The 25,914-nt window shown below is 45.1% G+C and overlaps 1 protein-coding gene across 11 annotated transcripts in view; it reads left to right on the forward strand.

The window, feature by feature from the left end:
* Positions 1-18,063, forward strand: part of LDB2 (LIM domain binding 2) — a 382,503-nt gene extending 364,440 nt beyond the window's left edge. For 2 of the 11 annotated variants that reach the window (XM_040487415.1, XM_040487428.1), the window contains exons 6-8: positions 7,123-7,246; positions 10,916-11,067; positions 16,699-18,063. In XM_040487415.1, coding sequence (XP_040343349.1) covers positions 7,123-7,246; positions 10,916-11,067; positions 16,699-16,929 — 507 coding nt within the window. In that variant the 3' untranslated portion in view covers positions 16,930-18,063. The other 9 variants (XM_040487424.1, XM_040487429.1, XM_040487427.1 and 6 more) reach the window with 9 other exon arrangements.
* The last annotated feature ends 7,851 nt before the right edge of the window (positions 18,064-25,914 follow it).

Consider the following 25,914-nt stretch of genomic DNA (forward strand, 5'->3'; position numbering starts at 1 on the left):
GAATATTATATCTAGTGACCCCCTAAGTCTCAAGGAGACCAAATGATTTACTCCCCAGTAGCCAACCAATCACATCACACGTTGATCTGGCTCAGAGGAGCCATTGATGCCACTGGTATTTATCCTAATACCAATTTCCATCCTTTGAGTACTGGCCTTGTGCCAGCTTTTGCATTAGATATTTAAATACATTATTTCAAACTGTCAAAGATAAGTACCATGGGGCGCCTGGGTGGCGCAGTCGGTTAAGCATCCGACTTCAGCCAGGTCACGATCTTGCGGTCCATGAGTTCGAGCCCCGAGTCGGGCTCTGGGCTGATGGCTCGGAGCCTGGAGCCTGTTTCCGATTCTGTGTCTCCCTCTCTCTCTGCCCCTCCCCGGTTCGTGCGCGGTCTCTCTCTGTCCCCCCCCCAAAAAAAAAAACCAAAAAAACAAAAAAAAACAAACGTTGGAAAAAAAAAAAAGATAAGTATCATTATCCCCATTCTACAGATGAGGTAACAGATTCAAAGAGGCTAAATTCTTGGCCAAGAACACAGTAGTAAACGGCACACTTGGGGGTTTGAACCCACATGAATCTGGTTCCAAAGTCTGGACCCCTCATGTATGACCTACCTCTCTGTATAGAGGTCAATACCGTGTACAGGGAGCCATATAAAGGCAATGAGAGCCTGTGTGTGTGTGTGTGTGTGTGTGTGTGCGTGTGCGCACGCACGCAAGTTTTAAGGAAGAGGACTTTTCTTACGTTTATTTACTTATTTTGAGAGAGAGAGAGAGCATGCACAAGTGGGGAAGAGAGAGAGAGAATACCAAGCAGGCTCCACACTGTCATCACAGAGCTTGACCTCACAAACTGCAAGATCATGACCTGACCTGCACATAAGAGCCAGCCGCTGAACTGACTGAGCCACCCAGGCACCTCACAATGAGAGCACCTTTGAACTTGGTATCTTAGTAGCGATTTAAGCCACTCATATTTAGAAAGGTAGACAACAGAACAGTTTGTTGTTAAGAACACATCATTGGAATCAGGCAGACTTAACTACAAACCTCTTCTCTGCCCTTCGAATAGCTGTAAAACCTTGGGTACGTTATAGGAATCACACTCTTTACTATCAGCTCTAGGTGACTTAATGGCTTTGAGTCTGAGTTTCCTCACCTGTGAAAGTGGGCCAGTAGCTGGTGAGGGTTAATGATCTAATATACGTCAGGTACGTACTCCAGGGACAGGCATAGGTTAGATACTCCACCGTGATTATTAAGTTACGACTCAGCAAATATTTGAGTATGCCTAATACTGTGTTAAATAGAAGGAGAGAAAAGTGAAATATGGCTTGCTATAGATAAGCGGATGAAACAAGTCCACAAGAAAGGAATATTCCCAAGGCAAATATAAACACGAGGACGTACCTAGATTCGTAATAAGTGCTATAGAAGCAGAAGTCCCTTGTGGGCGGGGATGGTCAAAGACAGATGTGGGCTTTGAGCTGGACCTTGGAGGACATTAATGGTCATATTGGTACGACTCAAATGTGGTTTTCAGGCCAGGACCAGACTGTAAACTCAAGGAAGCTTGCTCTGGAATATAAATCAACTGCATTGTTGAACACATTGTTTAGTTCATCTGAATTTTTTTTTTTTTTTGACATAAGATTTTCTCAGTGAAGGAAGCAGTGAACTGAATTACACTGTGCCTCAAGCTGCTTATCCTGTCACAGAAACACAACAAAGAGTTTGTAGACCACCTACTTTGAGCAGCACCGGTTTAGAAGAGAGGTCAGCAATCTTTCTGTGAAAGGCCAGAGAGTAAATATTTTCAGGTTTGCGGACTATATGAATGCTGTCACAACGATTCAATTCTGGTGTCACTTCACAAAAGCAGCTACCAACCTTGCGTAAGCATGGCCATATTCCGCCTACAGACTGTAGCTTGCCAACCTCTGGTTAAAAAGACTGGGAATGAGGGGAGGTCTTCTAGGTGGTCTTCTAGGTCTTCTAGGTGGGAATGAGGGGAGGTCTTCACAACATGAAGAAAGGCCTGAGCTGGCATTGAAAGAGTAACCTTGGGCAAACCTATATACAAAGACTAGGTGGCTCAGGCTCAGAGGATGTCATCCATCATCCAGAAAAGAGTGGATCAGAATGTTGGCAGTAGACGGGACCTAGGTTTGGGAGTTAGCCAACTGCCAGCCCCAGGGCATTAGCTTTCTCCTCGCCAGAGCTGCCTCTGACAAGCATCACCTATTTCTGGGACTGGCTTTGGGCAGGGAGTTGAACAAGAAGAACAAGGAGAATCAAATGTCTCTGGGAGAACCGTCCGATGAAAACAAAGCAAAACACAATACTGTTTACATTTGCTCGGCCCTTTGTTACTGTGACAAGTCCCAGGACTAGCTGAGATCTTCCTACCTGGTCTGGACATGTAGTAATTGAGTACATGCATGTGCATTTGTGCAAAGCCTTCTGTATAGAGGAGGCAATTGGTTGTTTATCAAATGGACAAATTCATCACCTCTAAGCCCCCGGGACGATGCCTGATTTGTCTGCTATTAGCAAATGACTCCTTGCTATAAATCTGGCCAAGCTGTTTATTATCCATCCACGCATCCATCCATCCACCCATCTATCCATCCTTCCATCCATCTATCCTTTTACTCACCCAGCAAGTCACTGTTGTAGCTACAGGCATTGATTCCATGCCCAATGGTCAGTCCTGGGGCCAAAATCCCAGAACATGAAGTCAGAAGCATAAGGAGATCAAGCCTAGCTTAAAATTCTCACTAAATCTGCAAAAAGGTGTCCTTGCAGCTTTGCTGGGGTGGGCGATAGCTTTCTTTGGGATCCTAGCTGGACCTGGCGGGGGCTGAATGTTCAGGGGCTTCGTACTCAAAATGAGATCTCAAGCCTTGCTGACTCCTGCCCCCTTCCACAGTGTTCTAGAATTCCTCCTGGTACCCCACCCTCCAACCCCCACCCCCACCCCCCGCCAAACACCACCACTGGAGGAAACCAAACTAAATGAGAGCCCTGCACGCAAGGTGCTACAGAAGTTGCAGAAATGCTGTCTGGGACCTTCCTCTTCAGGCAAAGCGACCCAACCACTAAGACCTTTGCAGCAGGTCCAAGTTTGCATATGAAATTGTGCCTCTAAATCAAAGGACTCTGTTACTATGCTTAGCTCCATTAACATGCAGTTGACTCATGTGTGTGTATGTGTGTGCGCGCGTGTGCGTGCGTGGGGTGGAGCAAAAGGCATGTGTACCGTAGCCTGGTTTACACTTAGGACACACAGGGAACTCTTTCCCTAGAGTCTATGGTTGGGAGTATAAGAGGGTTCATAAACCTCCAGATATTTTGTACAAAATTCGAGAGGCAGGCTGCCTAGCCTGCACCAGCTTCTCAGGGGGTCCAAGACCCCAGGGACAGTGGGAATCTTGGCTCCAGAAGGAACTGGCCAGTGGCTGCGGGAACCCGCTCCCCCAGCTGTCTTCCTGATCTCGTTTCATAACGCCCCAGGCCTTGGCTGTGGCCCGAAGGCACTGGCTTGCTGCGTGAGAAGGCAGGCTCTTGTCTGAGTTAGTTCCGCCACCTACAGTATGCAGCCCAGCAAAGCCAGCGCACCTCCACAGCAGGCTCGCTTGTTTGCACACAGGAATCCAGGGGAAGGCTGCCTCTCCAGCCTGGGAACCCTCCCCTGGAAGGCAAAAACATGGCTTCGGGGATTCCTGATTAGTATTCAGAGATACGAATTCCTTTGGGGTGGGTTGCCGCCGGGATGGGAAAGTATTTTTACATTAAAGGGGGAGGGATCAATCCTGAGGATTAGCACCTGAAAAAAAAGTGCTGCCCCAAAGCCCAGAGAGGAAAGGAAAGGAAAGCACCACAAAAAGAAGTAGATGATGAACCCCCAGGTTCTCAGGATAAAGGCAGCTCTCCTGTGTGCCAGCATGTATCCTGCCCAGGGCCCCTCTGGGTCCACAAAGGTCACTTTGGCCATCTGACTTGTCATGTAACGAAAATACTTGCTTCACGGAGATGTGATTCCCGGAGATGCTTGACGTGGACTATCCTGAAATCATTCCGAAGGGGGCTGAAGACTCCCTGAGGGCAGAGATCCTATTATCCCCATTATGTCCCCAGCGCCAAAGCAAGAGTGCCTGACACTTAGAAGAAAGCGCAGTAAATGCTTGTGGATGTAAAGTAATAGAAATGTCATCTGTTTGACTGTCTGTGCTGTACTTGTTAACACGTAATTGTAATATCTACTGTTTGTTGACCTCTGATGTGTCAGACATATTACCTCAAATTCTCACAACAACACACAAGATGGGTATTGTTTTCCAGGTGAGACGGAGCCCCGGCACTCTTCAGGGACTCCCCCAAGGGTGCATACCTAGTGCAGAATTAAAATACATACCTAGACCTCTCGCCATTTCTCAAGAACGGGGAATGGGCCAAAAGGAAACGGCCTGAAAACTTAACGTTGTGGGGTTTTTTAATTAAAAAATGTTTTCCCAGCCCTTAGAACTTCCCTGAAAGCTTTTCCTTTCTCACTAACCTAGCTTAGTAATAGATGCAAACATCTTCCGACCCTGTCTGCATCTCGCAGTGGTCCTCCTTTGATGGATAATCCGCCCTTATCTCTGTTTGTAGAGATGACTATGGAATCCTTTACTCTGGTCTGCTGAGCATCAGCCATTGGGGGAGACCCGCGGCCGTCTATGGCTTGCACGTACTTTGATTTCCAGCGAGGAATTCTTAATGGAGTAATGTCCACATCGAGTCTTCACGGTGTGGGAATGTGGAGCTCATTGCACAGGAATCTCCCCTCTTTCATGGGGTCTTCCTCACTAACACTTTACGTTTCAGGGAGGACTCCAAATAAGCAAGAAGATAGACAAGATTGAAGATGTACCATCACGCATCCAGATCGCATTACTTGACAGCCTGATCCACTAGGGTTGAGTGGCTTTGTCTCTTTGGCTGACACATGTCATTTAGGCTTTGAAGTCTTCCTCTCTTCTTCCTGAGAAACTGCAATGGGAAAGAGATTACAGTTGTCCTTTCAACGGAGTTAGCGGTTTGGGTCAGGTTTAGATCATTGTTAGGTAAAAAGAGCAGACAATGTTTTCTAGATGAAGGTAATCTTGATTATCATGCTTAGGCTTGAGAAGAGAGGAGCAGCATGGGCAAGTGGGGTTAAGTGAGAAGAGAGTGGAATTCAAGCTGGAAACCACAGGGAATTTGCACACGTCTTGCTGTTTATATGTATCTTTTCTAAAGCCTAGCACATATGTAGGGCGGCAGACTTCGGGAGTATGTATCAGAATATGACAGGGGCATGCTTTTCCAAAAGGCAGATTCAGGACCCCAGCTCCAGACCCAGTGAAACAGAAGGGGAAAAACCTGGAAATCTGCATTTTTTTAATGTTTATTTATTTTTGATAGAGAGAGAGAGACAGAGCACAAATGGGGGAGGGGAAGAAAGAGAGAGGGAGGGAGACACAGAATCCAAAGCAGGCTCCAGGCTCTGAGCTGTCAGCACAGAGCCCCACGCAGGGCTCAAACCCACAAACCTCGAGATCGTGACCTGAGCTGAAGTCAGACATTTAACTGACTTAAGCGAAGTAGGTGCCCCTAGAAGCCTGCATTTTTAATTATCAACTCATTTGGTTCCAATGGAAGTGTTACCTAGACCATACGTTCAGGAACATTGGCATGGAAAAATCCTCCGGTCTTTCTAAAGACACCTTAAATGCATCCATCCACTTGAGCCAAGCCTAGGGACACAGAGATAAAAGGCACAGTCTCAGCATTCAAAGAGTTCAAGGTCAAGTGGAAGAAAGACTAAAAGCAGATAGTTGCAAAGCATGGATGAGTACATTCGTGAAGCAGAAAGGGCTGGGTGCATGGAGAGAACCACAGGGAGGCACCCAATTCAGCCTGTGTAGGGAGATGCAAAACCTAGAGATGAAGGCGAAGGTGTAACAGGAGCAGTGACCTTGTCGCAAAGACGAGTGGGCATTATTGGCCAAGAAGAGGGGAGGGGAGAATTCCAGGTGAGAGGGAAACCAGTGGATAAAAGCCAACGTGTCTGCTGAGTAATGACAGAAGGGAAGGGGGTAGTCGGAGCGATGGGCCGAGGAAGGAGGAGATTGCACATCTGCCTTTCATAATGAACTAGTGTTTTTCCACATGGGAGGGTGCATTGCCAATATCTGTGTGGTTGTAATTGCAACAGTACTGGATGCATCATTCCAGGTTGTGGTCTTTGTCTTCTTCGATACGGCACTCTCCATGAGGCAGTATTCTGATGAGCTTCCAACGGGAGAAGGAATTCAGAAAAGTTCAAGGCAATCCTAAATGGATTTCCGTTCTCGTTTCATTCATTAATCTTTGTCATCAGATGTCTTGGACCGAAGTAAATCTGAAAAATCTAACCAAAGGAGGGAAGAAAGCAACAGTGTGCAGCGCCACAGAAAAAGCCCCCACGCTGAACTAATGTGGGCATATGTTACTGACATTATCATCATGTGTAAAATACAAACGAGCACATGGATAAAAATAAACTAGTGTTCATCACGGGCCTTGATAAGAATGAGGATCAAAAAAGTACTTGCAGTTGCCACTCTGTTCTCCAGAGTTTAAAAGATGGCTTTCGCTGCCACGTAATCTACATAAACTAGCATTGTAACTCACAGTGTGTGGTTATACAAACAGGAACGACAGCAGAAACCAGAGTAGAAATCAGAGCATGCTGTGCTCCACGGAAGAGAGCTTTTTTTCTTTAACCAGAAAGGATCATTTGAATTCAGAATAGAGCTACATACATCCACCCAAGAGTTTGTACAGAATGTGTCCTTGGATATGCACACGCGTGCGTGCGTGCGGGTATAAATCACATTCAGCTATAATATGGTAGTATAAATAATAGTAAATGAAGTGGGCATTATCAGGTATTGGTAGTATTTCTCTTCCTCCAAACTTGCACAGAGAAAATCAAAAGCAGGAGAAAAAGAGAAGTACCTTTAAGCTTTCTAATTGTTTCCAGCTGTTGACATTACTTACTGCAAATAATATTATCAAGTAGCGAAACGCCAACGTCTTTGAACTTCTTTGCAGTTGTGTGTAATACTGGAGCCAATGCAGGAGCTGATGTCGAGACATAAAACCTACAACCTCAGTCCACGAGACTGCCTGAAGACCTGCTTGTTTCAGAAGTGGCAGCGAATGGTAGCACCACCAGGTACGACCTCGTTCTTCCCTCTCATTCTAAAAATGCGTCTTCTGAGGGAGGCCTCTTTTGGGGATAAAATGATGTGAGAAGGAAAAGTGGCTCATTATGGATATTTAGACTGGGGGACATCTAATTTGTAAAATAAAAACATCCTTAGGAATCATCTGCAATCTCACTTGGGACCTGAGACCCACAAAAGTCAACTGATTTATTCAATGTTACCAAGGTCACTGGCAAAGCCGAAATCAGAACCAGGGTTTCCTGTCTCCCAGTCTAGTCTTTGTTCCACTGGACAAGAATGATGGCTTCTCACAGTCTGTTGTTATTTTGCTTGGTTTTTTGTTTGTTTGTTTGCTTAAGAATCATAGAAATTATAGGAACGAAAGGAGGGAGGAAGGGAGGATGGAAGGGAAAAAGGAAAGAAAGAAAAAAATAAATAAATTGGTTCATTTTTAAAGATAGATCTAATATCAAAGGGTACTCTGATCAAGAAGAGAATACATAAAAGATTCCATTTTCCTCACTTCCTTAGAAGGCAGTTTAGATACTATAGTCTCCTGCTGAGGTTCTGAAATTACTGCTTCCAGTTATCATTAATTGTCATTCTATCTAATACATTTTTACTCCCAGGCGTGTGTCGAGCCTCATTGATCATAAAAGCAAAACGTATCCATTCGCTAAAAATTATTTTTATAAAGAGTAATTATTAACACGAAGCACATAGCTTTCTGAATCACAAAATATAATGGTCACCTTCCACTGGTAATTGGCGAGGCATTTTATATAAAATGAAGATAGACTTAGCCAAGTACGTATTTAGACATCTGAGAAAATGGGCATTATTTTACATAGAATAGTTACATCCCCTCTTAGAGGAATTTTAGACATTTAGAGCATTATTTTTCAAACACATTAAATGTGCTTAAGTTATATTCTCTTGCAATATCAATAGGGCTTTATGAGAAAAAATAGTTCACTCAATAAATGCTTTGAGAACCTGTATTTTCCTTCATATGCATATATAATTTATATATTATTTATTAATTAAAACATTCATTCAATAGTTATTTATTGAGCCCCTCCTAGGTGCCAGGCACTGTTCTAGTCACTAGAGGTACAGCCCTGAATGAAACAGAAATCCCAGCCCTCACGGACCTTCCATTCGTTTGCCGAATCCTCATTATAACCTTATGAGGTACTTATTATTTCCTATTTAAATATACAGGGCCTGAAATTTATTTTTTTTAATGTTTATTTTTGAGAGAGAGAGACAGACAGACAGACAGAGCACGAGGGGGGAGGGGCAGAGAGAGAGGGAGACACAGAATGCGAAGCAGGCTCCAGGCTCTGAGCTGTCAGCCCATGAGCAGTGAGATCCCAAGAGTAGTGAGATCATGACCTGAGCAGAAGAAGTCCATGGCTCAACAGACTGAGCCACCCAGGCGCCCTGAGGGCCTGAAATTTAAAGTAGTAATTTGCCAAGGTCAGTCTCATAGCTCATCAATGAAGGAGGCCTGTGTCACAATAGGTTTTTATGTCTCCAGAGCTCATGACTCTCTTACCTCAGCTACCTGCTGCCAATGGGAATAATCCAGAGCACACAGTTTCGATATATTTCCCCCAAATTTCATGAAGGAATACAGATACCAAAAAAAAAAAAAAAAAAAAAAAAAGTAGTCAGTTTTAATTCTTGAGGTAATGGAAGAAGCTATTTGTCAGGGGAACTAAGTATTTGATTGACTTTGAATGTGTCACTCAGCTCTTTCCCAGCATCATGAGCTGGAAAAATTCTATTTCCTGTTTCCACAACTTTTATTATTTTTTTTTAATTTTTTTTTCAACGTTTTTATTTATTTTTGGGACAGAGAGAGACAGAGCATGAACGGGGGAGGGGCAGAGAGAGAGGGAGACACAGAATCGGAAACAGGCTCCAGGCTCTGAGCCATCAGCCCAGAGCCCGACGCGGGGCTCGAACTCACAGACCGCGAGATCGTGACCTGGCTGAAGTCGGACGCTCAACCGACTGCGCCACCCAGGCGCCCCTCCACAACTTTTAGGAGCAGCACCCATAACTCTCTACAGATAGACATGTTAGGACCTTTGATGAAGATCTTTGGGGCACGTGGGGGGCTCAGTAGGTTAGGCATGCGACTCCCTCTGGATTTTGGCTCAAGTCATAATCTCACAGTTCATGAGATCGAGCCTCGTGTCAGGCTCTGTGCTGACAGTGCAGATTCTGCTTGAGATTCTCTCTCTCCAACGCCCCCTTCTGCCCCTCCCCTGCTTGCACACATACACTCACTTGTGCTCTCTCTCAAAATAAATAAACTTATTATTTAAACTTATTATTAAAAACTTAACAAAAAAATTAATCATTTTACAAAAAAAAGAAAAAAGAAAATCTTTGCACATAAGAGACAAAATATTTACAAAAGAAGAATTGGTATATAAATAGGAACACAATCCTCTTCTTCCTCAAATGTTTGGGGTAATTTGGTGGACTAAGTGGCCTTTGAAATGAGCCTTAAAGGAAATCCTCCCCACTGCCCATCAGAAGCGCATAAATGTTTTAAGAAAATGCTACAAGGCTCTCTCGCTGGGTCCCTGGCTCACCTTCTCTCCATCAGCGCTGGTTCAAAAGAGGGTTAGCAAAAAGGATGCTTTTACATGACATTTCCAACTTAGTAAATGCCTGGAAAAAGTTTGCGCAGATATCTCATTTACAAAACAAAGATCAGAATAGAACCGAATTAGCAGACTTGCCAGGAACATACAATAGTCATGACATAAAACACATGAAGCAGATGAAACCATTACGGACATGAAAACATTGGTACTTCTCACACCACCTAATAGGTAAACAAATAACATCCTCCGGCCCCACATCACCACACCTCCCTCTGCTTCCACTAAGACGTTGTTCAGCTGGCGGGTCCGCAATATTTTCCTCTGTTTCTAAGCGGGACTTGGAGGCAAAGATCCAGTTCCCCTTCGTGCAGATGCTGGCCCTGGCGCACTTCGACCTTCTCCCCCCAGCAACTTTGAAATGAGCAGCATTCTTTAAACATCGGGGTCCAAACCATGCGACCTGACAACTGTACTGAGCTAGGGACCCTACGTGTGACACTCTCAGCTGATAGGACTCATGCTTCCTCCTTTCTGTACTTGAGCATCTCAAGGTCTGCGCTGGCCTGCAACCAGGTGCCGACTGGGAGATGCTGGTCTACCACCTTAACTCGTTTTAACCCTTTCTCTCATTCCTCCGAGGCCCCCCGGAGGAACGCAGAGCCCTCCTTTCCCCCTAAAGAGCCAACAGTCCAGAGAAAAGGGTTTTCTCAAATTCTGTAATGGTGATAATATGTTCCAAGCGACTGTTAACAGTGGTATTTGCGGCTCGCCCCTAAACTACATTTACTAGACTGCAGGCACGTGTCTAACGGTAGAGAGAACAGTGAAGCACAAATCGTTTGATCTAGAGACCAAAGAAAAGAGTTGCACCCATTTGGTGCTAAAAGGATAAAGCCGCGGCTTCCTCCCTTCACTTAGCGTGAAGCTAAAAGAAACGGCAACAATACTGTAGAGTGTGCTCTTTGTCATTTACAAGCACAGCTTCCTTGGGGGGACGGTATGGTGACGGTTGCCCCAGATCTGACCCTCCAGCCATTGCCCGTATTGCAGCAGAACCCACACGGCAGCCGACAACGAAGCGGAGAAAAAGAAAAAACTCCACCAGCAGCACGTCCAACAGCAGCGCCGGGAACACCGCCAACAGCACCGGCAGCAAGAAGAAGACGCCAGCCGCTAACCTGAGTCTGTCCAGTCAGGTACCTGTAAGTCTCGCTTTCCTCTTAGGCCCGAAATCCCGCCTCCGCCTGTCCTCCGCCTGCTGGGGGCCCAGGGAAAGTCCCCGTTAGCCGCTCCTGCCTTGGGGGTTGGGGGCGGGGGAGGGCCAGGCAAGGGCAGGGGGAGGGTGGGCGGGAGGAGCTCTACCGTGGAAACCTTCCCCTGCAAACTGGGAATTAGGAAGGAATATTAAGCGTCTGCGCTGCACAGGGACCTGAATTACAGAGCCGTCAGAGGCACAGACAGGAGATGTGTCACGTGAGGCTTAATTAAAAAATCACTTAGCGCCATGCCTGGTGGCAGAGAAGGGGCCCTCGGCAAGATCCCCGGGGACCCCTGTGCTCCACTGGAAACTAGCTTCCGGCGTTCAGGCTCCATGTTGTAATTTGACTGGGCCTTCCCAACATGGGTGCCCTTCTCATTTTGAGACTCAGGTAATTAACTCTCGGCCACTAAAATCGCAGCTCAGTGGATGCCACTTGACCCATTTCATTAGCTCAGGGGGAGGGTCCGCCCTTGGTTTGGTCTCAACTCTCCTGACCTCTTGACCCTTTCTTTCATTTCTGGGTCTTGACAGAGGAAATGGGCCGCTTAGAAGGGGGCTTCTTTGAACTCCGAGGCTGACAGCTGACGGGTGTCCCCAAATAGCGCGTTGCCCGTGTGGGCACTTTCTTCATCTCCATTTTTTTTTTTCAAGTTCTGTCCTGTCTGCCTACTTCCTTTCTGACTCCAGATTCCTCAGCCCAGTGTTAGATCATTTATCGCTTTTAAATTCTCATGCTCCTCTGAACATTTCTCGTCCCTCGTCCCCTCCACGATTACTTGTGGGTGTCCTTCTCTGCTGCCCTTGTCACATCACCCTGTCTCCAGGCGTTTGACTGTCGTTTGAACCCTGATACTTCCGTGGTGCTTCATGGCTATCCCTTGGATACCATGTCTTCGGAAATGTGTTCTATTTCTTATTACTTCCCTCAACCAGTACAATTTTACCTTTTCTCTTTCACACCTTCTTCCCTGTCTTGGTCTGTTGTCCTCATATCTCTCCCCATGTGAGAGTGGATTCTTCTTTCATGGGGATTCTCCACTTACTTCTAAATGTGTCTTTCAAATCTGGCCCCAACCCACTTTTACCCACTTTCCATCGGTCGGTTTTCTTTGGCTAGAAGCAACCCCATCAGTACCTGAGAATCACCTGGGCCACTGAGACTCTTCTCCTGTCTTCCATAGACAGAGGGTATGGTTTTCATCATCACTGCACTAGAAAGAAAGGGTCATGGAGAGAGTGGCCAGCCTGTGGGGAAGGTACCATTTTAATTTTAAGACCGCTAGGAATTATAGTTTTTAAATAATGCCAGACTCACCTCTGTTTTCTGAACTGGCTAAAGAGTCAGAAAAAAAAAAAAATCAAAGAAAAAAAAAAAAACAGAGTCTTTTTATTAAGGTACCAATAAGTTAGGCCCACTTCTGGTTAAATTGGAAAATACACAGAGAAAATGGCCTGGTATAAATAAATCAACCCCAAAGTGCACACAAGTAGCCTATTATTCATCTACTCCTAGAGTTTTAGAAACTAACATTTGTTAGTCTCCTCTAGCAAATGGAAGTGCATTCCAGAGAATTCTGGAACTGTGGCATTGCTCCTTAAAGGCACAGTGACTGCAAGAATTCAGTTCAGTTCACCAGTTGTTTTGAGCTCCTACTATGTGCCCCACACCGTACCAGATATCAGCAATACTGAGATTAAACAACCACAACAAAAACCCAGGCCCTGTCGGTCACTGAAGAGCTCAGCCTCTCCTGCCAGCTCAGTCTCCCGGTGTCAGCCAGCAGGGTACAGCACTGAGCAGGATTCTGAGGCCTTGGGTTTGGTGGGCCATCCATTGGTGATGTCTGCCTCAGGTGTAGAATAGCAGTATGCGTGTCACAGATTTCGACATCCCTAGCCTCGTCGGAAACATTTCAATTTTATTTTAAAGGGCACATAGTCTGTTCCGCTCCCTTATGCTCCTATCCTCCAAGCCAACAACTACATCTTAGTGGAGGATCCCTGTGTCGAGAGGGCTTTTAATGAAGTGAGACCCCTTGGACTTCGAGAGAACAAGGCACCATTAGAAAGCGAGAGCAGAACGCCAGCACCACCCCCGCACCATGCAATTCAAGATGTTTCAATGAAGTCAAGCTTACAGATGGCCAAGGGGGGGCAGGAAAAAGCCACCGCCACATTAGGAAAATGTGCACATTTCGGGGTGCACTCTTGCTGAATGGACCTTCCGCGATAGGCATCGTCTGGCTTGTAGCGACCCCCTCTTTTAACCCTGTGTACTGAATTACCGACACGATTTGACTGTTGAACTAGAACGCGATCTGCAGGCACAAGGGCTGCCTCGTTCGAAGGCACGGCCAGGTTCTCTGTGCCACCGTGACCACAGCTGTGGTCCGCCTGGCTGCCGCGGCAGCAAACGTGCGTGTCCGGCGAGGACTAGGGTTTAATCCTTGGATTCTGCTTCTCACTCCATGAGCAGGGGCTAGGAGCGATCCCGAACTGCAGCCTCAACCCTGGGAGGGATGGAGACCTGTGTCATTCAACAGCAGTGACCCCTTCTGGCCAATTTAAGGAGAAGCATTGAGGGGCCCTGAAAGGAGTCACTTCCAGTCCTCCTCAGAGGTTGGTGGTCCTTGCACGGGGGATTAGTGAGAAGATGTGACAATGGGCGTGGCGCCTCCAGGCCTCCGGCGAGGAGCAGAGGTCTGCCTCAGGGGGAGCGAAGGGCATCCGGGGTTACCCTCAGACAGACCAGCCCTGCCTCCTGTGGGACACACGAGATAGCAGAGACGGGAAGGATAATGCAACTCTCACTACTCATGCTGAACGTTGGGGGGATTTTTAAAGATGGGGGGGTGGGGAAAACGGGGCCAACATCCGCTAGGTAGAGGCAGCCCAGAACGTGCACTATGTCTCCGTTCGTTTTGTGTGAGGCTAACCAAGTGAGACTGCCCGAGCAGAGAACCACTCTTTGAGTCTGTAGGTTTAGAAGAAGCAGGTAGAGCCCCGTGCATAGCGGCCTAAGCGGCCTCAGGCGTCTGTGCACATGAGAAGCCCACGGCACACATCTGTCATAGCTTGCCATCTGTCACTCATCCGCACAGGTACACACAGGACTATGTATCTGGCTAAGGATTTTCTTGTACAATCAGGAAGGCAAATGTGGCATCACTCTGAAATTTAGGATGCTTACAACTATCCATGCCTGTTCCAAACATGACAAGCCTACATCAGTCCCATTTGAAGTGACTCAAATCACTATTTTCACAGTACTTTTCTTGAATAACTGTTATTTTCTGATGCAGTGAAGGCACCTGGAGTGTCGAGAACTTTTTCTAATGTCACGCTTAAGCTGCCTTCTGATTTTTCTCCTCTGTTTCCAAATTACGCTTACCTCCTCACACTGCCCCAGCCTCTCTCGATGACCTTGGACTCACAGTACTAATGAGGACCCATGTGGTCACTTTCCACACCCTTCCCCTGCCCTGTGACACCTTATGCATGTGTTTTCCGACCCTTTCAACGTGTGCTGCACGTAAGTCATGAAATGAGATGAACCCGTGTCATCCTCTGCCCAATCTTGCCCCATTCTCCCCCCGCCCCCACCTTTGTTCCTGATCATAAGCACTGTCTCCTAACTGCCTGTAACCAAGTGGCACTTTTTTGTCCAGAACACCCCCAATGGGTCATATGGCTAACCCGATAATGTCCCCTCCTCTCTGGAGGCCACATTCCATCTCCAGTCCTGTCGGCATTCTTGCCAATCAGAGTCTCTGTCTATGTTGTACCTCACCTTGAGCCCTCATGAGTCTCCCCACATGTCAATGTTGTGTCTGGCTCTTCGTTGCATAGTCAGTACGTTCTTCGAAGCACACTTCTGATTGTCCTGCCAGTACCTATATTTGCTGAGTTTACCCAGTGCATATTTGAGGCATGTACTTAATCTGGGACATATCTCTTTAAAATCCTGTTTATCAAATCACAAGATCGATTAGTCAGAAAACACAGTTTGGAAATCTATTGATTATCTCCCCATAATTCTAGGGGAACCAATCAATCAGTCAATCAAACAAACAAACAAACAAACAAGGTTTTCCACTGCAAAATCAACCAGGCGACAAGTAAGGGTTTTGTTCAATTGGCACCTTCATAATTCTAGAAAGAAACGGGAGGGCCCAATGGACCGCCTCCTGACCAAAGGCAGTATTCTCCTATACCGTCCCAGGAAAGCCTCTCTTGCCCCAGTGAAGACAAAATTTTCGCCCAGTTACCAAGGCATTTCATCGAATTAGCGTCCGCATCAGGAAACACACCCTTACGTCTCCAAAAGCATCTGGCTCAGCCCTGCTTGTTTTGGCAGAGGCGGAAGCTGATGGCCTTGGGCACTCGCCTGGAGTCACCGCACTTTTGAGTAGATTATTGCTCACAGCCTGCCCAGCAAGTATCACCCAGTATCACCTGACAGGTGTCCTGTCCCATGCCCAGGTCACCCACCAACCCCACACAGCCCCCTCTGAACAAAGAGGCCGGAGCCGTGCCCTGTGTATGCCCCCTTCTCCTCCCGGGCCCCGGGCCTCTCCAGCTGTGGCCTCCACGATGCTCCCGGCTACAGTAGGTGGCTTCCTTGTTTGCATGGAAGGACAGTCTGTGCTTAAAGGAGTGATTAGATGGATTCTTCTTGCACGCTTCCATTTCTGATGACTGCCAGCCTCATCAATGTAATTATAATTAGTGCTCTTCTTCCTTTTATGGCACCAGCTGGACAGACTGGTTCTCTTGACTGCCCAGATTGGTGGCAGGGTTGCCTGTGTGGGGATAGGTGACAGGCACCATGAAATAACAGATGGTAAATTCAGGGCTTGTTGGCAATCAGCAGGTTTTTGCTAATGACTTAATTAGCTATGCAAATTGTCAAATCAGTGTGAACATTGTTTTTATCGAAAACTTTACCTAAATTAATTACCATAATTAAGTAGCAGAATGTCAAGGATATTGGCTGCATAAAAGGGCCTGGCTGAGTGGAAAAAAGAGAGATTCTGCCTTCAATTAAAATGTATACCGTCCTTGGGACAGAGAGAACGCCATTTGGAATGAGTTGCGTGAATACTGCACAATGGCACCCTCCCCCTGTTGGCTGCTAGTCTGAAGCCATTCAGAGGCCCTAACATAAAAAGTGGCGGATTTTTGGAGGTAGTGGAGAGCACCCAGCAGAAGGTTCCACAGCCCTCTCTCTAAAAGTCCCCAACGTCGGCAAGTTAAAAGCGTGGATTTTTTTAATCTTGAAAAATCCATTTTTTTATTTCTGCAGATTGCTAGCATTGCTCGTTCTCCGGTGTCAGGCTGCGCACTAAGGACATAAACTCGCGTGGTTGTTCCACGTCAGGAGGCAATGTTTATTTCCTGTAGAAATCCAATATGCGTCTCGCCCCCGCCCCCCGACTTTGAGACTTGATCCCCGGTGCACAGTACACGAGCGTGTCTGTCCTAGACCCCCCCCAGCTCCTCCCGCTAGTGTTTTAAGCTGAGCTTCTCTGTCCCAAGGTTTCCCTGTAATAATGTCAGCTGCTGTTCACAGGATGTGATGGTGGTAGGCGAACCAACCTTGATGGGAGGTGAGTTTGGGGACGAGGACGAAAGGCTAATCACTAGATTAGAAAACACGCAATATGACGCGGCCAACGGCGTGGACGACGAGGAAGACTTCAACAGCCCCCCGGCCCTGGGGAACAGCAGCCCGTGGAGCAGTAAACCCCCCGCCGCTCAAGAGACCAAATCAGAAAACGCCCCACCCCAGGCTCCCCAGTGACACTGACCCGCACCCGCACCCGCACCCGCACCCGCCGTCAGTAGGTCGTGGGGCACGCTCACGCTTGCAGATCCTTGCTTGCAGGAGAGGAAGGAGGAGAAATAAAAAACTCTTCCACGCAAATACCTGTTTCTAAACCACAATGATCTGAGTTTGGGTTTCTTTGTTCTTTCTTTTTTTTCTTTTTTGAATTGAGAGGATCGTTCCAATAAACTTCCCTGACCCTTCCCTGGAGGCCTTCACAGGTAACACAGAGAGTGGCACTGATCTTAATGAAAAGAGCGAAAGCTCGCGCTTCTCCGGGCTCGGTGTTAACCACGTGTTTGTTAATTACACCCCACCCCCCCCAACCCCACCCCGACGAAGGCCATATTGTCAATACGCCCTCAGTGCTCAGGGTCTCGTTATATGCCGACCCTAACTACAGATGACTTTTTAATATTGTAAAATATTTTCTGCTTTTTGACTTGCATCTGAGAGTTTCTTGTTTCAGTAAAAAAAGAAAAGAAAAAAAATCAGCCTTTGGACAGTAATTTCAATGTATCCTTATTATTATTTTTTTCCTTCACCTTTTCTTTCATGGGGTGACAGCTAAGAGGGCCTTGCAGGGTAATTATTGGGTGAGCTAATGTCAGTCGGTTCTCCAACGCAGCTGGTTCAGTTGAGCCCAAGGGCTGAAACCAGAAATGTCTTTTTGTCATCGAAGACACCGAGGCAGACTTTTATGTAAAGACAGACACCTGGCCCCTCGAGAACCTACTCGTTTGTAAAATTGCTGTTGATCCAAATCTTTTCAAGACATGTAATCCATTAATTTTGTGGGCAGGTTAATAAATCTGAAACTTTTTTGTGTTTTTTATCGTATCTGAGTTGACTGTTGTTTCTTTTCATGGTATATTTCTTGTATAATATTTTGTAAAGCCCTCACCTGGTTCTTTTATGGGGATTCTTCTTTGGGGGCAATTCCAGTGTATTTATGTGAAACTTTATAAGAGAACTAATTTTTCCATTTGCATATTAATATGTTCTTCCACACATGTAAAGACACAGTGGCTCCGTGTGTTATAAAACAGCTGTATTTTATGTATGCTTTACTGATAAGTGTGCCAATAATAAACTGTGTTAACGACCAAAGCAACTGTGTCTGGCTGTTTGTGAGCGTTTGGCGAGGGGTTGGGGGGATGGCAGGGGGAGAAATCTGCCCACGATCATGAGAAGTATTGAGCTTGGATTTATTGCCCAGAGTCCAAACGGAGTGGAATTGTGACAGCCATGCCATCCTTCGTAAAGTCTGATTCCTTTCCCTGCTCACTGTGGTTCAGTTGGGCAGATGTGTGAGAGTCTGCTGTGTGCTGGGCACATGCTTGCCATGGACACAACAATGAGAAAGCAAGAACTGGCCTGTGTTGCAGCTTGGCAAGTGGAGGAGCCGTGGCTTCCCCACAAGTGTTGATTCTGCACCAAACAGCCCTACTTAAGGTCCACAGATACTATTTCAGCTAATCCCCAAAGCTTCACAAAGTTGGCATTGCTATCTCCATTTTTAAAGATCAATGTCTTGCTTGCCCATTTTTCCAAAAAGTTGCTATATGAGACGACAGAAAATTCACTCGAGGACGTTTTTCTTAAAAGAAATTTCCTCGTGTTTTTCCACTTTGTTTTCCACCAGTGAGGAAGATGAGAGAAGAAGTCAGCATTTGTTGGATGTGTATTAAGTCCCAGGTGATTTTAATTTATCATCTTGGCAAATTCTGGAAAGGCGAATTTGAAAAAGAGAAGTTATGGGAGGCCACGTGTCTTAGGTTGGGATTTCCAGAAGCAGAGCCTGAGATCAGGATTTGGGGGCACGAGATTATTGAAGGAGTGTTCTTCAGGTAAAAACAAAAGAAAAAAAGAAAAAAAGGGGCTGTCGGTTACCTGGGGCAACTCTCCATCAGGTCTGCCCCTCAGATCTCTTTCTGGGACAGAGGGGCATGCTCCTCTCTTGGCATACTCTGGAAAAAGTGAAAAGAAGTTAGGCCAAATCACACATACGCCTGCTCACCCTGCATCCGCTGGCCGAAGCAAGTCGCAAGGATAAGCCTCACATCGGTGGGGGTGGGGAAATATACACTCCCTCCTGCAAAGTCCCGTGGCAAAGGGTAGGAATAAACAAGTGGGAATCTAGTCAACCACTGGTGACCTACACAATGTTGCCTGAAGAAATGTCTAATTATTTGCCAACACTTCAAAACTGATTTTAGAATTAAAATTTCGTGCTGCTCCTAACATCGTATCGAACAGCAATGCAAAAAAATTTAACAAAGATTCCCATTTCTGAATGCCTGGATGGTGACAGTTGGCTGGTGTCAAGGCATGGCTACCCTGCTTGGATGCTCTCCACCGTGGCACACTTGACCCATCTCACCCACTCTACCTGGCTGGCTTCCACAGGCTACTGTATCTATTACACCCATGCTCTCTACTCCTTAAAACCACGTTCGGAAGTCAACATCATTGGCTCTATTTTACAGATGTGCAGACTAATGTTCAAGCAGGTTGGGTGAGCCCGTTTGTCACATAGCTGGTAAGTACTAAAGTGGGCTTGCAGGGCCAAAGTCAGTGCTCCTTTCAGCAAGCCACACTGGTTTAGTGGTAGTGGGTCAGCCTCTGTGGATTAGGTTAGGAACATGGCAAGCACGATCGCACTGAATCTTTGCACTGTTCCTGTGGGCAAGGTAAAGTTATCCTCCTCCATTTGGCAGCTGGTACTCAGAGCAGTTAAACAGCTTCCCCAAAGTCATGGAGGTCACAAGTGACAACATCATGTCACCTTGACTCTCTGAACCACTTTATTAGACTTACTGTCATGTACACGGTCTGCATGTTGGGTGTTTGGAGGTGTTCTCTGGCCTGGGAGAGGGGTCCTGGCATCCACCTTTCTACCATTTGCTGTGTATTTTCAGGGGTTGTGGAGGAGACTTCCAGAGATCAAGAATTGCCACTGACCTGGTAATGGAACAAAGTAGGGAGGCCCCCTTTAAGACCTTGAAATCTCAAGGGCATCTGACAAGGGATTTAGAAATAAGTGGCCCAGTCCCTGCAGGAAATTTTTTCTCTCTCCATTTCTTTTTAACCTTGAGGTGAGCATTTAATGCAATAGGAAGACACAACTTGCACTGATACTACGTGGGGTGGGCTGCAGGGGAACAAGGTCAACAATATCAATGTCCCTAAATCAGGATTGGCAGCATCCTTGAGAAATTCATTTTATAATGGGATGCCTTTCCATTCTCCATAGAAACAATTACCAGGGTTTTTCGTTTGTTTGTTTGTTTGTTTCTGATTAAGTAACACATGCTCATTGTAGATCATTTGAACACACAGGAACAAGAAGACAAGTAATTCCACTACCCCAATATAAGCATTGCTAATACTCTGATACTTATCTTTCCAGTTTTATTCTTGGCTCATTACAATGTTGATAAGATACAGAATAGACAATGATGTATCCTGCCCCTTTCATATAATATCGTCTCATGAGCCACCTCTGTTAACTATTCTTTAAAAACATGATTTTAATTTCCATGTAATGACCCACTAATGGAATATACCATAATGTATTAAGCCATTTATTTATGGCTGGTCAACTCCCTTTTTTACATCTCATTAGAATTTCATAATCATTAACAAACTGGTCCAAGGTTGATTAGAGTTTGTTAAATCAAAATTCACTTATTGGGTATTTGCCACGTGCCCAGCACCATTCTGAGTGTTGTGTGGGATTCCTGTACCTGGTCCCACCCTCAAAGTGCTTATAATTCACTTGGGATAGAGGACAAGTACATAAAATGCTGTCCAAGCGTATATAAGGCTGAATCTATTCAGAGGATCAACAAAGCACAGAGAATAAAACCTCTAGGAGTTTAAAGGCATTTGATTCACACTCACTTTGTTCTACCCTGTCTGCGTCTTGCTTTGCATCTCACTTAGTCTTTACCACAGCCGAAGGATGTGGGTGTTTTGTACAGGAAGCTCAGAGAAGTTGAACACCTTGCCCAAGGTCACATAGATAGAAAATGCCAAGGTCAAGTTTGAACCAACACATGACTCCAAAGCCTGTTCTTTTGCTGGTGTGCCACAGGAAATCCCTCGGGGAAACAGCAAATGCTGTGAATGAGTGTTGGCAGGAACGACTTCGTGACAGAGCAAGAGGGGACAATGCATCAATACATGCACCCACATCTGAGTGTCTGGCTGACTCTCACAATTCGCTCTCTGGCTTCATCTTTTATCCATCACTGCTGTCAAGATGATGTCTCTGATCGCTGGGGATATTGAGGAGTTTGGGTTTTGAACAAAACCTAATGTATCAGCACTCTTGCTGTTTACGTAAAGGTATTTTCAGCACTTGAAGCCATTAAGCTGGAAAAGGCATTGAAAGGTTATTAAAACTATAAATTAAGGGAACTGGTGAAGCATTGTCTATGGCCCTGCCCAACCCTACCTTCTCCTCCATTCCTATTCTTTCCAGAACTTCACCATCTTGGGCAAAGAAAACATTTCTTCTTTCTCAATGACTTCCAAAGAACTTCTGGAAAGTATTGATTCCTGAGTTAAGCAAACCTGTTTTGAAGGAAGTTCTTCTTTGTGTCTCTTCCAGAGTGGACATGATGTATCTTGAGCTCTTCTCCAATAGGAAGCCATTCTTTCTCTTTTAATTCTTAATTTGTTAAAAGTAGTATTTGCTCCTTGGGGGTTTGCAAATTCTTCTGTTATGAAAGTGTTAATGCTTTCGGAAAGATCTGCAAAAAGTCTCAAACGGTTGTGAAACGGCTTTAACTCCTGAAGCCCACCTGAACTCCATTGTCACAAAAGTGAAAACTTCTATTTCGTAGAAAAAGTGAATTTTGGAAAACCTGGGCACTATCTAAGGGATCAAACACCTTTCACTTCCTCTAGCCAGTACCGACCAATATTGGCAAGTCCTGTTGTTCCAGGAGAGCTTCTGAGGAGCTCACTCAGGGAGAAGAAGGGTGTGAATATTGGCAAAGCCTACCACTGAGGTAAAGGAGGGCTCAGATTTCCCTGGATTTGCCTTTCTGCCCTAAATCACAAAGCATTTCAAAGGTAGAGGCCTCTGGAATTCACAGGATTGTTTTCCTATGATAGAAAACCCTGCTTTCCCCTTTCCCCATTTTAGCACCAAATGTCCCTCATCCTGGGAAATTCCTCACTTCCAGGCAGCCCAGCCCATTCGTGCAGCAAAACAGACAAATGCATAATCAGTAGCCACTGCTACAAAGCATCTTTTGCATTCCAGGCACCTCGCACACCCACTCTGGGAAGGAAGGGGGGCGTTAATGTTATTGTTTTGCTGGTAGGAAAACTGAAGTGAAGAAACATTAAGGAAGATGCCCAAGGACCCCGAGCAAATAAGCAACAGAACTTAGATGCAATCTCAGGTGTGACTGGCTCACAGCCTGTGCTTTCTCTGCTGCATCGATGGCTTTGAACTCTTATTCTAAATAAGACCAAGGGAAGTGCAATATATAAAGTTAACTGAGAGAAACAGTCAAGCATCAGAGACCGTGAAACCCAGAAAAAATCCTGAAGAACCAGAGTCTTGGTTGTACAAGTCAGGTCTACACCTGTATGCTCCCACTGTCACTAGGCGGCAAGAGAACACCACTGGCTCAGTCACGCTAACGATCGAAAAAGCTGCTGTGCGCTATGGCATTTGGCCGATGAGGAAGTATGCAGACAAATGACACTGGGAACCTACCACAGAGAGCCAAGGTTTATCCCAGCTGGTCCAATGAAAACGTCCCTTTCCGTTGCAATGGAGACTAATCCAGCCTGTCTTAATGACTGGCCTGTAGTTTTGCTGAAGTCCAGAAAGCAGTTAGCAATATCTATGGCCCCTTTGCACTCAATCCAGTTACTTCTGCAACTGGGTTTGGGCAGTTTGCATTTGCCAAGTGCACTTTGGGAGATTCTTTACAAATAATTAGAAAAGTAAGTTGTGTGGGGTGGGGGGAGGCATCTCCAGGGTGGGCCCTTCTCTAACTCAACCCTGTACACAATACCACCACCCAAGAGTGACAGAATGTTGCTTACCTCTCACTGCAGAACTCCGACAATGAGGTGGCAATAATCCCCAGGCTATCATTTTTAATGGAAGGACACAGTACTTTTTATTTTATTTTTGACTTAATTTCAAGTTAGTCAACATACAGTGTAGCATTGTTTTCAGCAGTGGAACCCAGTGATTCATCACTTACATATAACACCCTGTGCTCATCCCAACAAGTCCCCTCCGTAATGCTTATCACCCAGTTAGCCCGTCCCCCCACCCACCTCCCCTCCAGCAACCCTCAGTTTGTTCTCTGTGTTTAAGAGTCTCTTATGGTTTGCCTCCCTCTCTGTTTTTATCTTATTTTATTTTTCCTTCCCGTCCCCTATGTTCATCTGTTGTGTTTCTTAAGTTCCACATATGGGTGAAATCATATCTTTCTTTGACTTATTTTGCTTAACATAATTCACTCTAGTCTCATCCATGTTGTTGCAAATGGAAAGATTTAATTGTTTTTGACCAAGTATATTCCATTGTACATATATACCACATCGTCTTTATCCATTCATATCAGTTGATGGACATTTGGGGGTCTTTCCACAATTTGGCTATGGTTGATAGCTCTGCTATACACATTGGGGTGTGTGTGCCCCTTTGAATCAGCATTTTTGCATCCTTTGGATAAATACCTAGTAGTGCAATTGCTGGATCATAGGGTAGTTCTTTCTATTTTTAATTTTTTGAGGAACCCTCCATACTGTTTTCCAGAGCAGCTGCACCAGTTTGCATTGTCACCAACGGTGCAAAAGGGTTCCTCTTTCTCCCCTTCCTCGTCAACATCTGTTGATTCCGGAGTTGTTAGTTTTAGCCACCCTGACAGGTGTGAGGTGGTATCTCGTTGTGGTTTTGATGACGAGTGATGTTGAGCATCTTTTCATGTGTCTATGAGCCATCTGGATGACTTCTTTGGAAAAGTGTCTTCTCATGTCTTCTGCCCATTTCTTCACTGGGTGATTTAGTTTTTGGGTGTTGAGTTTGATAAGTTCTTTATAGATTTCGGATACTAACCCTTTATTGGATATGTCATTTGCAAATATCTTCTCCCATTCCATCGGTTGCCTTTTAATTTTGTTGATTGTTTCCTTCACTGTACAGAAGCCTTTTATCTTGAGGAGGCCCTAATAGTTCACTTTTGCCTGTTTCTTTTGCTTCTGGAGACATGTCTAGTAAGAACTTGCTGTGGCTGAGGTCAAAGAGATTGTTCCGGTTTTCCCCTCTAGAATCTTGATGGTTTTCTGTTTTACATTTAGGTCTTTCACCCATTTTGAACTTATTTTTGTGTATGGTGTAAGGAAGTGAGAACACATTATTCTTTAAAAGAGAGTAAATTGTCTCCACTAGCAAATTTAATCTCCCTAGCCATTGAGACCACCGACATCCTTCATTCTTTACTTCCTTTCAATATGTGCACAAGGTTGGCTCCACATTTTAAAGAACCAGACTAATTCTTGCTTCATAGTCCTAGGAAAGAGGTTCCTGGATAACTTCTGATTTAAAATGACTCCCAGTTTAACATGACTTCTAACCACTGCCCTTGAACCAGAGGACAACTGATGTTACAACCATCAAAACCAAATACAGAAGGCACTGTCCAAAACATTTTTGAAAATGAAGAGCGATGAGGGGAGCCTGACCCTAAGATATCCCAAAGCGGAGCGTAAATGAGCCTAGAGGTGGACGCACCAGGGGAGCTCAGAAACACATCAACACATATATCTGCGTTCGGGGTATTTTACATTTATGAGAAAGGGATGGGATTAAATATGAGTTAATTGATTGGCTATACATTTCAAAATGATTATCTTACTTTAGTCCACATGTAAAAATTTCAGGTGAATTAAAGACTTCAACGTAAGACAACAAAAGCAATAGAAGAAAACAACAAATCATTAAAATAGGAATTTAGAAATACCTCTCTTCTCTAAACACCAAGACTATAAAGATGGTTTCGTTTTGTTTTGTCAATACACACGTTCGGTAGACAATATTGAATTGCGAAGCGTCTGAACTCCAGAGAGAGTTAGACCTGTGTCCATACCCTGATCTTGACACTTATTGGTTCCGTGACCTGGGGCAAATTAGTCGCCTTCTCTGACTCCCTGTGCCTTCTCTGTAAAAAAAACCTGTTTAATAGTTCCGACTCAAAAGGTTATATTGTGAATTAAATGTGATATGATATGTAAGATGTAACACATATGAAGAAATCAATTATCATTATGAATTATTAATATTTTTAGGGTAAAAGACATAAAGTGAATTTCAAGAACATACAAAAATTAGAAAAGACAAGACAATGTAAACAAGGTCAGGGTTAAGAGTTATGATAACAAGCTTAACAAATTTAAACTCCTCTGTTAAAAGGCAAGCCACAAAAGAGAGACTGAGACAGAAAGAATCGATGCTCAGCAATAAAGAAAAGATGCATGAAAGTAAAAGTGACCCACAATGACAATGAAAAGGCTGGGAAATGATTTATGAGTTACACATAAACAAAAAGAAATCGAGAGTTAAAATATTAATTTTACGGACACTTGGCTGGCTCAGTTGGTGGAACGTGAGACTCTTGATGTCCAAGTTGTAGGTTCATACCTTACGTTGGGTGTAGAGATTATTTAGACATTTTAAAAAAATATATTAATTTTAGACAAGTTAAAATCCGTCTTAAAAATTGTAAATTTTATATTGATTAAAAGTGCCACTATATTACAAGTAACATAGCATTAAAATATAAAGACTGGGGGCGCCTGGGTGGCGCAGTCGGTTAAACGTCCGACTTCAGCCAGGTCACGATCTCGCGGTCCGTGAGTTCGAGCCCCGCGTCAGGCTCTGGGCTGATGGCTCGGAGCCTGGAGCCTGTTTCCGATTCTGTG

Source organism: Herpailurus yagouaroundi, unplaced genomic scaffold, assembly GCF_014898765.1.
Source record: "Herpailurus yagouaroundi ecotype Mexico unplaced genomic scaffold, PumYag 28, whole genome shotgun sequence".
Taxonomy (NCBI): Eukaryota; Metazoa; Chordata; class Mammalia; order Carnivora; family Felidae; genus Herpailurus; species Herpailurus yagouaroundi.